The 17,945-nt window shown below is 31.5% G+C and overlaps 1 protein-coding gene across 1 annotated transcript; it reads right to left on the reverse strand.

The window, feature by feature from the left end:
• Positions 1 to 3,351: 3,351 nt before the first annotated feature.
• LOC143051032 (uncharacterized) lies at positions 3,352 to 16,407 on the reverse strand. Its single transcript, XM_076224099.1, has 8 exons — positions 16,299 to 16,407; positions 13,420 to 13,488; positions 11,723 to 12,044; positions 9,204 to 9,383; positions 6,228 to 6,511; positions 5,048 to 5,658; positions 4,213 to 4,524; positions 3,352 to 3,733 (listed from the first exon to the last, which is right to left on the reverse strand). Exons 1-7 carry the CDS (start codon positions 16,334 to 16,336, stop codon positions 4,220 to 4,222), a joined length of 1,809 nt encoding a protein of 602 aa, XP_076080214.1. The 5' UTR covers positions 16,337 to 16,407; the 3' UTR covers positions 3,352 to 3,733; positions 4,213 to 4,219.
• Positions 16,408 to 17,945: the final 1,538 nt, after the last annotated feature.

Raw genomic sequence — 17,945 nt, forward strand, 5'->3', positions numbered from 1 at the left:
TATATCTTCAAGAATATAGTTTTCTCTTTTGTCTAACATTACACCATGTACAGTCTTTTCTTCAAAAAAAGATAAGACAACCCTACTATATACCATTTACCTCCCCATTAAATTATATGCTGCTTCTCTAGACACCAAAATATTTTGCTTGCTTGTAATTACAGAAGTAACTACTTAGACCCTTTGACTACTGAGGCCCTAGTGATATTGATAACAATAATGACGAGAACACATATAGAGCACCATATCATGCATAAGAGAAGAATCAGATTAAGAGTGATGGACGAATATCAGTGAAATCTGATATGTAACACATTGAAATCACTTTCTTCTACTGTCATTTAAAGTTATACTTGAAATCGTATGTTTAAAGACGTAGGTCCGGTAAGAGCCGATTTCGACCTCAAATTTCAGGTTCATCTGACGAAAAATTTGGACACTTTTTAAAGACTTAAGTGTCTATTTCAGTTGATTCAATTGTTTAAGATTTTAACTGATTTAGTCACTAAAATCGCTCCGATTCAAGCTTAAGTATAAAAAATCTATCAAATATGCAAAAAAAATCACTTTTTAGATGGTTTTTGAGTGGAAACTCACTTTTGTCCTATTACTGTAAAATGATTGAGGATGAACACAAAGGCGGTCACTTTCATTTAAGACAGAAAGAGTCTTAAATTTAACTCAAATGCTAAAATTGTGAATATTTCAGTAATTTAGCATGACTTAATGATGCTAGTATCCTAAAATATCCCTTATTCTTGTAGAATAAGCATTCTACTTTCCATGAAATAGCTAAAAGTTTACATTTTAACAATTTTGTAAAACTGCTATATTTTGGGGCCAAAAAGGGGTCTTACTGGAACTACTCCTTTCAATGCTTTACTTATGCACAGTTAAAACTGGCTGGTAAAAGATGAAACTTGATTTTGGGCATTTTTGTGTTTACTTTTGCTACATTTTATCAATAATCATCTTATTTCAGATAACAGTAGAAATAATAATGGCAAGAAAAGGTGTTCTTACCTGTGTGCATTTATTACGTTCAAAATATATTATGTAACACAGTGTGAAGCAGTTTGTATTATCAGCTGTAAATATATTTATTTAAATCATATTGATACATACACAATTGCCATTTGAATAATCAATTTGATCTCATTTATATTTAAATGAACCAACCAATCGCGAATTATTCTGCCAAATCTTAAATGTCGAGAAAGTCTGTGATCAAAGAAACCAGGATAACTATACCAAGGTCAGATTTAGCTTATCAGTTGTTATGCATATTAGATGTATGACAGAGACAGTGAACGCATAAGTTAAAAAGAAACTGTAGAAATTCCCGAAAGCTACCGTCTACTTTATGGAGTAATATTTTTTCTGTCTACTTTTTAGAATGTTATAATTTTACTTGGGATTTTATTTACTTATATTGAAGAATATATTATTTACATTTTGCAAGAACATGCATATAGTGTATGTTCAATTGTGTTAATGCAGATACGTTGTATACCGCCATCTTGGATTGTACTATCATCGCAGTAAACAATAGTCCAGTTATTTGCCAAAAACTGCAATTTGTAAACAGATGTCATTTTATTGGTGAGACTTTATTCATACGAAGAAAATTTGCTGATTTATTGCACTTTCCAAAATATTCAAACAAATACCAATCATTTTACAATCGATTATTTTAACTACGGGGAGATACCTCTTTTATACAAGTTCTATTGTAATACTCATTTGTGTATTTCTTTGTCCTGAATGTTCTTGCGTTTATTTGTACTGTAGTCCTGTCATGTAATGTTGTCATTTTAATGTTATTTGTAACATTACAATAAAAGTGCTAGGTTTAGCTAGCTGCAATACCAGGTTCAACCCAACATTTTTCTTAAAAATGTCCTGTAAGAAGTGAGGAAAATGGCCATTTTTGTATTATAGTTCGTTTCTCTGTGTGTTACATTTTAGTGTTGTGTTTCTGTTGTGTCGTAGTTCTCCTCTTATATTTTATTATGTTTTCCTAAGTTTTAGTTTGTTACCCAGATTTGTTTTTTTTTCTCAATCGATTTATGAATTTCGAACAGCCGTATACTACTGGTGTCTTTATTCTTTAGCCAAAAGTTTATATTGGACTGTAGCAAGAAAACAAATTCGGTGAGACTATTTTTTCCTTTATTTCTTAAAACATAGTGTACATGTAAAACGTATCTTCTCTTAATTTATTTCTATATTCTATCTCATAGATTTCTTTTTATTCACAAAAATATGTCTTTTTATGATCATTCTAAGCAAATTTATGCAATTAACAACGACTCATAGTTTGAAAAATAGCACGGTAACCTACCAATGTTTTTGCAGCATAGTGAAATATTAATTTTGGCAAGTATAAGAAAATCTTATCTTCGGGAAACATATACCGATGATCTACCTTAATTTGTCTTTTGATTGAATAACTATTTCAATTGATATTTTATAGTGTATCCTTCTTTGTTGTGATGTAAGACTATTGTTGCCGATGAGGGTGAAGGTTGGTATCTGTTAAAACGTTTGTTTGAACCCGCTGCATATGTCTGCATCTGTCCTAAGTCAGAAATCTGATGTTCAGTAGTTGTCGTTGTTGATGTGGTTCATTAGTGTTTCTCGTTACTCATTTTTCATAGAGATTAGACTGTCGGTTTTCCCGTTTGAATGGTTTTACACTAGTCAGTTTTGGGGTCCTTTATAGCTTGCCTTTCGGTGTAACCCTAGGCTCTGTGTTTAAGATCGTCTTTTGACCTATAATGGTTTACTTTTATAAATTTCGACTTTGGTGGAAAGTTGTCTCGCTCGAACTCATCCCGCATCTTCTTATATCTATTTACAAGTTCATTTTGGAAAGGTGATTGTCTTGTTTTAATTACATCCATCGGGAAAAATTTAACTGTCACAACACATTAAGCTAATAGTTTGCAAACATATTTTGTGTAAAACACGTCTGTTTTGAGTTCTTCCATCGTACTTGTAGTCAACATACGACAGACAACAATATGTAAACAGTTACCCGGATACTAGAGAGAAAACATCCAGTTCTTATCCCTAACATGCCTAAAACAACGAGGATGCACCACCCAGGCACTGCGTATGAGTATGAGTACCCTGCTCCATAAGTGACACCCAAAGTGCTACTCTTGCTAAGATGCTTTGATATATATAAGTTTAAAGGGTTTCGAAAAGAGTGAATGCTACGGGCAAAGATTCGAGTTCATGAAAAACAAACACAATAACTTTATTTAATCTACGTTTATTTCTTTTTTCATTATTATTTCATTTTTCTTTTTTTTCTCTCACTTTTTTGAAATTTTGAATGACATTCTATTACCATGAAAACTATTGTGTCAACATTGACTAAACTAAAAGAAATTACAGGTTTATATTCTCAAAGAGCATGATCATATGAAATTAGATGATTTATTCCACAAATGGTCCGATGAAAAAAATAATTGCGCTGGTATGACAAGCTATGAGAACAATGTTTTTTTTTGTGAATTCAAAGCGCATAATTTTTTAAAGATGAATTCCTAGACATGCATGACAATAATAGTAAAATACAAAGTCCATGACAATAAAAAGGACTTCCAAAATGAAACTCTAAACAAGGAAACCAAAGCAGGTATCTAGGCTCTGGATATGCATATTTAAATCCAGTTGTTTGATCTTGAATTCCAACAGCTGTGACGCAACGTTCAGTGGCACACTGTAAATGAAAAATAGGATACCTTTAGTTTGAGTTATACACATGGTACAATATAACCGGATGTGTCAGTACAAATATAAATTCTCATAGTTCATATCATTTGAGGATTAATTTATATAATGTTAACTCATTTGCAATATTCATCCATAAATGAAATGGTGTGCAAACTGTACTGGAATGGAATATCATTGAAGCAAATATATTTTGATTGAGGTAATTTATTTCAATAAAATATAAACATCACTGCAGTTTTTTTATTCGCTTTAAAAGCTTGAATAACTTAAACCAAATTTGGCGCATTTTTTAGAATACTATTTTTCAAATCTTCAAAATGGCTAGTACCTATATTTTTTATTCAAGTGCCCCTTTTAATACCAAATGAAACGAAAGGAGCATTTGGTGTATTAGTATAATGAAAGACTTTTTTATATATATTCTTTTTAGATATAATACATATAATTACACTTGTTATTACGTACTGTGAAATTAATCTGCTATTGTAATTGTATCAAGATCTTTCTGTTTTGACCATAGGGTATCAATTTTTTCAGCAAGTGATTTTTGTCCAGCTGATTCTAACGCACGAATTAAACATTCCAATTTCTTATCATTTGGTTGGTTGTCAATTGCAGTTTGTAATATAGTAAGATTTCCCTCAGCACTGGTCTGATATTGCTTGCGTATACCTTCAAATTGGGCTTTTTTCATGTTCATATAAATGCAGACTTCAAAAAACACTTCAGGTGTCATTTGTTTTGTTAATGCCAGTATACACTTTTCAGTAAAAAAATCTGAAAATAATACAGATTAAACCACAATTGACATGTACTGTACTAAAGTCTTCATTTTGAAATTTACTGAAATTTGTTTTTAACATCAATCTTTTGATGCTATGTTATTGTTACATGAGAAAACTTCAGGGTGTGTTTTTATAAATACTTTTCACTTCGTCTTTAAATATCTTATTGTAAAGCGTGTTCTGTTGTTGTTCAATTTTAGTAAGATGGCTAAGAAGATGTAGTAGTAAGGTTAACCAGGAGAGACATAACAAAATGTAAAACAGTTCAAATGATAAAACCATTGACCTTATTTATGTTAGAAAAACTAAAACGAACAAATGAATACGACAGAGAGCAATGTATCACAATCAAGTAACTATCTCGTTGTTTATAATTCAAACATTCCAACAAATATATCATATTGGACGATATACCAGCATGAACATGTATGTAGTTTTATCGTAAACATGACTAATTTGTATAACCCTAGATGAATGTATAGGTTTAACCTTGTATTGATATTAACCATAAGCACTGTTTATTTTTCTTTCAGTCTTTATTTCGACAACTTTATCTTCGTTCAAAAACTCTTTTACTGCGGATCTATTTCTTTCTTGAATTTCTCTCCTTATGCCTATCATTTCGTTTCTTATTAACTTGTGAGGAAGCGTTGGCTTATTACTGTCAGGGTCATAAAAAATTTGCTGCAGAATATCTCTTCCGTGTCGTAATACCAATATTCCATAAAGTTCACCGGATAAATTAGCCTTTAGTTCAACCTGAATTTCTGTAAAAATGTCTCCACCAGAGGGAATAAACCGAACTTTATGGTGTCGGATGGCACTAGCTTTTGGCAAGCTAAATCTACCTTTAATATCAACATCAATGACGGTCGTGTCTGGAGGCAGAAATAGATTTGAGCTCATGCAGTCGGCAACAAAATGAAATCCAAACTTTTTTCGTAAGTCGCACATCACTGACATTTTCTGAATCTCGACACATTGAAGAATTAATTTCATACGATTATTCTGCTTTTTGCCGACAAAAAATAATATTTTACACCACTTCCTAAATCCCATTGCTTCTTCAACTGCATATTTTATGCTTGTTTCACTAGACGATCTCGATCCTGCAGCACCAACAAACCTGTAAGGTAAGCACAAAAAGAATAGAAGTCTGTTGTTTATTATATCATACAAAAGTGAATTGGCATATTGCTGCTATTCTGTTGTACGTCCTTTTTACAAGACACAGTTTAATTATTCTCGTTATATATAAGTTCCTTATAGTTTTGTCTGTGTATCTTACCTTTACTCCATGCAGTCATATGTTGGAAATTGTGTACATGTAATAAAACATTGTATTTGTTGCAAGATGTGCATTACATGTTCTTCTTTTATAGACCCATTGGTCAAATAATAACAAATCTATGAGTTTAGATCATTTTAAACTTGGGAAATATCAATTTTGGCCAAATATCAAAGATTATTCTAACGTTCGTAAATATATCATAAAACTAAACAACCTGTTCTGCTTACCATGATTTCACACAGTTTTCATATCTTAAATTGCAAAAAACATGTTGTTTGTTTGTTCAAAATGAAATACATTCTACATAGATTAAGCTATATCTGCATCAACTTTTGTTTGATTTATATAAAGCCGTATTAAATGATTGGTTGCTATTTAATTGCGGTATTATAATATTTCCTCACCCACTAAACGAGCTGGTTTCAAAGGAAAGTATTCCATTTGTTATTAGAGGATCAATACCAGTTAGTTGAAGCGATCCATCCTTTTCCCACCTAAAAACTGCATATTTGTAATTATCCTCATCTACGTGTGCTCCAGGTATACATTTTACCGGTAGCTGAATTTCAACTAATCTTTCAAACGTCATGTGATTTGCTGAGAGACTCGGTGTTATAGCAGAAATTGGCACAACGCTGTCATCTTCTCTGGGATTTTCTGTTATACAATCAACATCCACTGGATGAACCTATATGTATAAGCAAATAGTTTTAGTAATTCGCTACTGCTCAATTCATACTTAAATATGCATCTTATCTTCGATTCTGTCACAATCGAGGAGACCTACCAACGAATTTGTACTTATCACAAGCAACCAGACGGTTCCACTAATAGGGCAGTATGTGATTTCTCTTCCTCTTCTTCTAAATTGTTTATGAAATTAGATAACTTATTTGCTTTTTTCCTGTATAATCCGTTGAGTGTTTTTGCGCTAAACATGCTTAACTATTGTGTTTTTCAAACTATACATAGTTTTGTTATAATTTTTGTAAAAGTTTTGAAAAGAAAATAAGTTCAATGAGCAGAACATTCAATCGTTTACTTGGGAAAAAAAATCAGTCATGGTATGCATAGTTGATTTGTAAGATTTATGTAACACTTAATTAATGTCTGATGTATATTTTGTTGTTGGCTATGGATATCACTGTCGTCATTTTTTTTATCATATTTTATATTGACAGCATTTTATATCTTACCTCCTCTATATTTGTAGGAATGTGTTTGGTAATAAGCAATTGAGTGGAGACCGTGTATATTGTATAAAATGTTAATTGGTGGGGCGTATGTTAATATATGTCAGCTCAGTAGTCAGTGCTTCGGTACTGACATGATTTAACAAACTTTACTAAAATTGTCCGTTTAAAAAAATGATAAATTATTATATAACTAAGGTTTCAACTCCTTCAGGCAAGGTTGGCTTTAGATGAATTTGGCTATTTATTTTAGGTATTTTGGCATATAGATCTTCAACAATTTCGGTACTTGTACATCTTCAGATTTCAAATGTTTGGTTTTGAGCGTTCCTGATGAAGGTAAATCCAGAAAAACGCTTCGGACGCAATAAATTATTAAACGTGTTTTTTTTAAATTATTTTAATATATTTTTGAAGTAATTATGGCACGTCCGGTCCCTTTATATGAACAACACAGTATGGAGAAAATCTGAAAGTTTTCAAGAGACGAAAAATAGAATGACGATGAACGAATGAAAACAAATCATAATTCACATTTAAGGAAGTTCGCTTTTAATGTTTTGGAATTTTCGTCAAATTTTCGGAATTTTCTTGTTTAATTTGGCACAACATTTTGGAATTTTGGATCCTCAATGCTCTTTAACTTCGTAATTGTTTGGCTTTATTAATATTTTGATATGAGCGTCACTGATGAGTCTTATGTAGACGAAACGCGCGTCTGGAGTACTAAATTATAATCCTGGTACCTTTGATAACTATTTACACCACTGGGTCGATGCCACTGCTGGTGGACGTTTTGTCCCCGAGGGTATCACCAGCCCAGTAGTCAACACTTCGGTGTTGACATGAATATCAATAATGTGGTCATTTTTTGTTATTAAATTTCCTGTTAACAAAAGTTTAAATTTTTCGAAAAACTAAGGATTTTCTTATTCCAGGCATAGATTTCCTTAGCCGTATTTGGCACAACTTTTTGGAATTTTGGATCCTCAATGCTCTTCAACTTTGTAATTGTTTGGCTTTATAAATATTTTGATATGAGCGTCACTGATGAGTCTTATGTAGACGAAACTCGCGTCTGGCGTACTAAATCATAATCCTGGTACCTTTGATAACTATTTACACCACTGGGTCGATGCCACTGCTGGTGGATATCGTCCCCGAGGGTATCACCAGCACAGTAGTCAACACTTCGGTGTTGACATGAATATCAATAATGTGGTCATTTTTTTAAATAAATTTCCTGTTAACAAAAGTTTAAATTTTTCGAAAAACTAAGGATTTTCTTATTCCAGGCATAGATTTCCTTAGCCGTATTTGGCACAACTTTTTGGAATTTTGGATCCTCAATGCTCTTCAACTTTGTAATTGTTTGGCTTTATAAATATTTTGATATGAGCGTCACTGATGAGTCTTATGGAAACGAAACGCGCGTCTGGCGTACTAACTTATAATCCTGGTACCTTTGATAACTATTTAACCTTTTGAATGCCTTAAAAAATTGACCATTAATCCGCATTTTTCTTTTTTTAAATCCCTTACATGCATAATTATAAGCCTTCTGTAAAAAATCTTATAAAATCTTTGTTATGCCAAGTATTGAAGGCTAAATCACCTTTATAGGATCCTAGTCTAAATACCACATTTCTGGCTTCTTGGCCGCTTCAGAATGTAATAAAATTTGATAAAAGGAGATTTCTAGGTGCAACAAGTGAGTGCGTAGCTTATAATTGTAAGAATAACATGTCAATACACTCTGCAATTCAAATATATAGGAAGATGTGGTATGAGTGCCAATGAGACAACTCTCCATCCAAATAACAGTTTATAAAAGTAAACAATACATGCATTTTAGGTCAAGGTATGACCTTCAACATGGAGCCTTGGCTTACACCGAACAGCAAGCTATAAAGGGCTCCAAAAATTACTAATGTAAAACCTTTCAAACGGGAAAAAAAAGGTCTAATCTATATAAAAACTAGAAACGAGAAACACAATGGTGGCTTCCTGAGTTGCAGACAAGGAGATATAGAATTTTACGCCTACTATCATTCAATCAGAACAATTGAAACAAATAATTGCATTATAATATATACATATATAGTCAAGAAGTATATTTGTGACATTAAATATACTTCTCAATACAGATTGAAACTTGCACACAATTATGTGATACCTAATCAATACCTTGAACACAATCTCGTCTGTTTTGTTTACAGCGTGAGGTGGGAAATTAACTTGAACTCTATTGTCACTTGTACTGACGAACTGGCCACCATCTGGCGAAATCTTGCATTTTTGTTCCAGAACATATGAGATGACGCAAAACGATTCAACTTCATCAACATCGAAAACCATATATCCTCCCTATATAAAGAAATAACATACTTAGTGTATAGATTCTGGTTAAAACTCGAGTTATTATGTGTGTAACCTGTCGTTACTCGTTTGATAAGCAATTTCGCTATCTTATTGACTAAATATAAGAAATACTTGTATGCACTCGATTTCCAATAACAAATTAATTTAAAGAATGCGATGAGATTTACGTGGTCTGTTGTATGTCAAGTACTTGGTTTATCTTTTTTGATGTAACTCTTCAAATAAATCAGACGTTATCAATCTTTCAAACTCACTCAGGAAAAGTTGATATTTGTGTATTTTACTTTTATTTAGGTATCTTTTGTGTAAATCTCTTTAAACCTTTCCGCTCGTATACATCCTTCGCTTCAAATATTTGGTGTTTATTTAACTTAACGCTACTTTGATGAATTATAACAAGCAAAACAAGACTTTATTATTATTCAGGTTCTGGAAGCTCTTGAATCTTTTATAAACTTGTAATTGTATATGAGATATGCAATTTGCTCATTAATAATGTTGATTCGTGCAAACAAATTGATCTGTCTAAAATCAAATGACAAAACACATCAAAAACGAATGGACAACAACTGTCACACTCCTGACCTGGTAAGGGCATATTCAAATGTAGAAAATGGTGGATTAAACCTGGCTTAATAGCGCTAATCCTCTCACTTTGTACGACAGTCTCATTAAATTTCGTTATATTTACAATGATGTGTGAACTTAACAGACATAATACATCAAATAGTCAAAATATGGGTACAGCAGTCATCATCGTGTTACAATTTTAAAATAAACAATTTAACAGAACACAAAAGCATCTAACAAATTATAAACACATTCATTTCTTCGTGTATCTGCCGTCAGAAAATGTATACGTCATATGTTTTTGTCGTTTAATCTTTATATAAACAATTTTCAAAATTCCACATGGGCAATGTAAGCTTACAGTGTTAAAAAATCAAAAGGAAGTAAGATTTTATTTCAGAAATAGACCGAGATATAAAATAGTCCAAAAGTTCTATAGAACTAATAAGAATCCACAAATGGTTCATTCCACTACGCGATTAAATAATTTTGACGTTTGTTGTCAACGTATTTTCTAATTCATAATAGAAATATAACATAATGACTTATTATAGAACAATAATATAATGACAGGATCTTTTGAAGTACAGAGTCATGTTATAACAACAAAAGAAAGACAAAAAGTCGCATATACAAAACACACCAGCTAAGATGAAAGATAATACAAACACATTAACGGGATGTATAAGTACCGAGCCACGTTAAATGGATATCACGGAAAACAATCCAACAGTAAAAGAAATATAAATAATAGAACAAAGACAAATGAAAGAATTATATAACACGTTATTAAGTTGATAAACAACGTCAGTACGCAGAATCTATACATCAAGACCATCATTTGTGAATTTGATACGGAATATTTATCAACAAGATCTTGGTACCTTCCGATGAACCTTTTTTAACTAGTAATCCTGATTTTTTTCTTATCTTTACAAACATATACTAGTCAATAAAAGAAACGATACGAGGCAATATATTTATCATATATAATGAAACTTAATGAAAAATACCCTATTGGTATAATTCTTCACATCTTCTCATCAAAACCATTATTTTAAGGCAAAATCGAGAAAAGAAAACAATTTTGGATTTTTTTTATTTTAAAAATCACATATTCAACCAAAATTCCAAAATTGATGTTAGAACTTTAACTTTTTTTTAACTTAAACATAGTTTGTTTTAAAATTTAAATGGCTTTGCAGATATTTGAATACTTAATTCTCAACATCAAAATTAAGTGCCGACTTTTGTCATCATTTACCGCAAAATAAATTTGACCCCTTTGTTCAATAACTCGGTGTTTTTTTACTTTCCAATTTAGCCAAATGCCTTCAATCAAATGCATTTGCTTTGTAAATGAATGTTATTTATAAGTTGTTGTTTTTTTCAGTCTTTCCTACTTATTATATTCTATGATCAATTTAATTTCAAAGTTGTGTTTCGTTTATTTTGTTGACTTGAATATAACGTTTCATGTATAAACTATTTGAGATCAGTTATAAAATATATTTTTTCAACAATATAATTACTTATAGTCGGTGCTCGGATACAAAATATTAAATTAAAAAATAAAGACAACAGCAGTTTTTTTATAACTTTTTTGGATTCGAGCGTCACGGATGAGTCTTTTGTAGACGAAACGCGCGTCTTGTGTATATACAAAATTTATTCCTGGTATCTATGGTAAGATTATTTATATACCGCTGTTCAAAATTCATAAATCGATAGAGAGGGAAACAATTAAAAAATACCTTTGATAATGGCTCCACCAATGTCCATACATTTGCATATCGCACTGCTCCTCTGTATTGAAAATACATCTCATCTCTGACATCTCTATTGAACAACGGAGTTTTTATCAAAACATTTTCTGCTGGTATTTTATTTACATCAATGGGACGGCCTGTTTTAGTTTCATTGATATAAAAGACATCTGTTTCAAATTTAAACCCAACAGGGAACACGTCGTTTCCAATCATGGCAATTTTGTCTTCTGGCTGCCACGGTAAACATTCACACTTAAAATCTTTTGGAAACCTACCTTCAATGATTACTTCGTTTTCATCATCGAATCTAGAAAGAAAGAATGTAAAGAAAAGACCTATAAACATTTTCCCTACATTAATTTGTAGGGTCCATTGCACAATCTTAATTGACGAAACTGCGTACTCTTGATCTCTGATTAACATTCAGGTTAGAAAGAAAGGAATAGAAGAAGTTTTTTGTGGTTAGGTCAGTAATGAAAATAACAAAACCATTTAATAAGTTTCAAGTGAATAAAATCTTCATTTTCATATTCAGTTTTTTAATATCCAAACAGGAAAATAGAAGTTTTTTTAACTCTAATTTCTTTAAATAGTTTTTGTGGGGAAAAGGCGCTGTTTTAACTTGCTGTTGTTATGGTGTTCCTCTGAAAAATTGGACAATTTGGCAACAATGAAGAACATATTCTTGGAAACATGCTTGGAAGTATATATAATGTTCATTTTGGAAAATATAATTCGGATATATGTAAAAAAAAAAAGAAGTAGTTTTGATGTTATTTCTTCATCGACCGATAAAATACTACAGTCATTTTTTCGGTCGGTGAAATAATAACATAAAAGTTGTGGTGCACACTGAATAACACGCGTATCAGGTTATTTTAAAGTTTGCACCACATTTTTATATTATTTCGAATAGGCAGAAAAAATATTACATTAATTTCTTATTATTTAATTCCTAATTCTATTTAATATAGGAGTAAATCATGGAAAAACGTTGATGACGCCACGGTTACATGCATGATAAAGATATGTCTATGGGCTCATATACAAAATTACCGATCAGAAGACGCGTTACATCCAAAATCAAATATAAAGAAATGAAGTCGATTTATTTGTGGAATATGCACAATCCTACCTAAGTTTTAAAATTTCATTTTAACAAGGTAAACGTTCTACAAATAATTAATTTTTGTGCGCTTTTGACTATTCTACATGACGTATATTTTCGTAATAGCTAGTCATGTCCTAAAGAACAACACCGTTTTTAAAGCAATGAAACTCAACTACTAACCGTTTATTGTTTTATGGTGAAACATAACACCACTTCTTACAAAAATCTATCAAAACATGTCTATGAGTCAACGATTTCCTTTGTTATTGTATGTATCTATACAAGAATTGAGTACATCCGTTGCTTTAATTTTTCTGCCGTAAGAGAGGTTTGGCATGATTATTAATGTTCAAAGTCAAAGACCATTTACCGAAATTATCAAATACATACTGAAAGTAGCATAAAAAGTTTCACATGTTCTTGTGATTGTATCACATCCTATAAAACCCCATAAACCAGGTTGCACGTCTGTTTAATGCTGTTTCAGTGACATCATGTGTTGCGACAATATTGCAGTATTCCTAATTAATAGCAAGTGGGGTTGCATTTTGGTCTACGTTTGATTACTTACGTTTTATTGACAAGCTTAACGTCATCACTATTTGTTAAGTTTTCTACGTCTACCGAACCTAGGACAGCCCTGAAACAATGATATTTTACCAATTCAATGCTAAACATATGCTGTTATGTTTTATCTTTATAATAACAATCCCGAGATTGTAACTCAACAAACTGGTATCTCTTTATTCATAGAAAAACACATATATACCGATTTATATTCTTAAACGTACACGACTTCTCATGGTCGCTTATACATGGCAATTTAAAAAATATATATATCTAAAGATAATAACACTACGTGACAGGAATACAGAACAAAAACGCAAGAACACACATAACCTAATAAATAAATGATATTATAATATATTACAAAACTGCAGAATAGACATCTTCCTTAAACGACAGCACAGGAACCCACAAACAATGACTATTTTTTTTACGTGTATATATATATATAAAGCAAATTTACAGATCTAACATTGTTGGGTTGATGTTTAGACGAGTTGTATATATATATATATATATATATATATACAACTCGGTTGATGTTTAGACGAGTTGTATATATATATATATATATATATATATATACAACTCGTCTAAACATCAACCCAACAATGTTAGATCTGTAAATTTGCTTTCGCAAATTTTTGGTTCTTCCCTCGCCGGGATTCGAACCCATGCTAGTGTGATATCGTGACACCAAATCGCCTGCACTGCAGCCGTCCCGCTAGACCACACGACCACCTGGGCTATATATATAAGTACGTCTGAGTCAGTGACAACCCTACAACAGATGTATCCATCGGATCGCCATCAATGATGGTGATACATGGCTGTGTACATAATGTATATACAACTCGTCTAAACATCAACCCAACAATGTTAGATCTGTAAATTTGCTTTCGCAAATTTTTGGTTCTTCCCTACGGCTGCAGTCAGGCGATTTGGTGTCACGATATCACAGTAGCATGGGTTCGAATCCCGGCGAGGGAAGAACCAAAAATTTGCGAAAGCAAATTTACAGATCTAACATTGTTGGGTTGATGTTTAGACGAGTTGTATATACAACAGATGTATCCATCGGATCGCCATCAATGATGGTGATACATGGCTGTGTACATAATGTATATACAACTCGTCTAAACATCAACCCAACAATGTTAGATCTGTGAATTTGCTTTCTATATATATATATATATATATAATCTTGAACATGTCCTATATAAAACAAAACCATGAAAAATCTGTTCAAAAGGGACTAAGTCCTTATATCGATATCGATTCAAAACACATAAAAACACAAACGAAAACACACAACATTCTCAGCCTATTCTTTTTGTCAATACATTTGGTCCAATAAAAAACCTGGTGATAATTTGTTCAAATAAGGCCTTTGAAAATAGTGGAATTAATTATTGTGGAGTGTCAAAAAGTACTTGATAAATTGCATGCTTGTATTGCATGTATTAGGTGATTAAGTTTTGATATGTCTACCCTTTATAATACCTTGCCTCATAATATTAGTAAGACAAATATCACACATCTCATTATATGTGCATTTGAAAAGTAAGAATTTGAATACTTGAGTTCATACAAAAGAAGTAATGGAAATGCTTTGATATGTTATGATATTGTATTTACTATATTTATTTGTGTTGGCCTAATTTGTGTTGTATGGCCTGATAGTTGTTTACAAAATATAACTGTGCAATTTAGAAATCACTGGAACAATCATATATACTGATGGAATGATTGGAACTTTCCAGTTGACTTACATAACGATTCCAGAATGATCCTAATAAAAGATGCGTTATATAAACTTCTACATTTTTCCAGAAACAATTTTGTTTCTGTGACAACATCTTTTCTTAATTTTCTATGCTATATTTTTGGCAAGATCGTCTAAAAAGCATAATTGTTTGGGTTTTTTTTTTTTGTTATCGTTTTTAAAATTACTAACATGCCAATCATTTTATCAAGTTCATCTTCATCTGTCTTTTCATTTATTTTTACTTTAACTTTTAACTTTCGGCCTTAAATAAAGATACAACATAAGGTTACATAGTTTTGTATTGGTTCGATAATTATCAATAGTTATCAACTGTTACATTAATTCCGTCATGCTAAGAAAGAGAGCTTGTACTAGATTTTAGTGATTTTATACCCTAAAAACACTCAGATCGACTATACACACAACCGATATCATTTACAAAATTATAGCATGCGTTTAGTCCTTTATTTTATCTACATAATCATTAACACTGGCTATGTATGTTTCTGAAAGGCGAAAACATAGAAATAATGTTCCGTACAAAAGGTAATGAAAGTCAGCTATATATATATTTTTTAACAACCTGGTATACTCATGATTACACTTATGGGGTAAGGTTATTACCCGCACAACTATAATTATTTATTATGTCAACATTGAAAGACAAGTAAATTTACTGATGCTCATTACCTAAAAGACACATTTGTCTTTTAATATACAACTTGCATATAACGATCGTAATGGTTCTATGTGGGTATATTTATCGGTTTTCAAGAGCTTAACTGGCAGCGCGTCATCCCTAAAATGGCTTCCATATTTACGATTTTAAAAATGAACTGGCGTAATGGGGAGATAGTTTTGACGAAGTAGAATTCTGACTGTCGTAGCTAGTGTCCCGTTAAGGTATAAGTTTAACATGTAAAGACTGACTGTCATGTTATTTCAGCTGAAAACAAATAGCTGCGAACGCTTGGCGTTGCAAGATTAAACATCGAACGCAATCACTATGATTTAGAAGTGTTATTTATTTAGAAATACAAGCACCATGTAAAAAGATGAGGATGTTGTCATTCTCCTACAGCTAGTCAAGTACGAATAAATAAAGAAAGAAATACCTTAGAGCGAAGTTACTTTTCTCATCATTTTTGTTCATCCTTCAATCTTAGAATACAAAAGACGAATTAAGACGTTGATAATCTCTAGCCTTTTACTCAGAATGTGCATATGTTATATTTCTGAAAAATAATGTTTTTTAATATCTTAACAAAGTAATATTGTTTATGTTTTATACTCTCCTCGTCAATGATTGAGAACTTGGTTTCTAAATATTCTCTTGCAAGTTATATTAAACTACACTCCACATTTATGAAATTGTATCTTTTTTCATTTGCCTGACGAATCAGTTAGATGTCGCAAAGTGAGCAATCATTTTCGGGTTGTTAAAGATATATTTGCAAATACTTATTTAGTAATGCGCATCATTTATTCAAATATTTTACATAGAAAAAAAACTTGTTAAATATTTTAATCGTCTCAATTTATTTGTCAAAATCTACAGATATATGATATTTTTTAATAGTTAGCAAAATGTAATAAGATAGAGTTATATTTCCGTTTTTAAAGTATGGCTTTGTGATATGTTACCTCTCTGTATAACTGCAAACAAATCAATAATATACTCGGCAGAAGCAGTATGATTACACACAATAGACAAAATAACTGTGAATAAGATTCGGTTGTAATGTTTCACAAATGAATTGTTTACAAGGTATTTTGATGTTTAAATATCCCTAAAATCTAATCAGTATTCAGCCTTTACCTATATGTGTTTGTCTATCGACACAGTTTGAGCTAGTGTATGAATAAACAGTAAATTATTGATTTTAATTGTGTTTGTAATTAAACGAAATCTGTCATTTCAACAATCAGTTCCGTCCAAATAATATTTAGAAGAACAGTTCAATCATATTAAATCCAAGCTCTTTTGTTCTACCAGGGGTGATCTGAGCCAGATCATCCCTACCAGATCACCCCAGCTTGTGTTTATTGTTTTGCATGCTTTCCTTTGTTTTGTAAATTTTTTTTTGGGGGGAACGGCTCATCCACAATAAAATCTAGAAATATTTCATGAGAAAAGGCACACTTTCAAAATGTATGTAGAAAAAATCTCGTCTTACTGGGATTCGAACTCAAGACCTTGGTGTGCCTTCGGCCATCAGGGTGATCTGACTCTGACACACCACGTCCTCATTGTATAACTATAACAAATCGTTTGATGAAAAATTAACTTATCAGCTGATAAAATTCAGAGACAAAATAAACAAAGAAAAACTGTTTTCACTGATGTGCTGTCTTGTTGAGATGCATTTTTCTTATTTTATTAGTAACTTACCATTTAATGTTGTTTATATCTCTCTCAAAATATTCCTTTAGAACGGAGTGTTCGTATATAATCAATTCACCTGTTTTGCACCTATGTATTGCATGCGATCAATACAAATTTTGTATACTAAAGATTTAATTTTTGAAAGTCTTGTGGTTTTATATAATTTCTTATAGCCATTTAATTTGAACTTTGGTTGATATTAGTCTCATTGGCAATAATCACACATCTCTTATTTTCTATTAAGAACACATTATGATCTGTACATAAGTTGTACAAACATAATGTAAAAAGATTAATTTTACGTATTATGGTTGATTATTCACATTGTTAGGAAAATGTTTGTATACTGCAATGACTTAACCAAATATATAACCAT

The sequence above is a fragment of the Mytilus galloprovincialis genome, chromosome 11, assembly GCF_965363235.1.
Source record: "Mytilus galloprovincialis chromosome 11, xbMytGall1.hap1.1, whole genome shotgun sequence".
Classification (NCBI taxonomy): domain Eukaryota; kingdom Metazoa; phylum Mollusca; class Bivalvia; order Mytilida; family Mytilidae; genus Mytilus; species Mytilus galloprovincialis.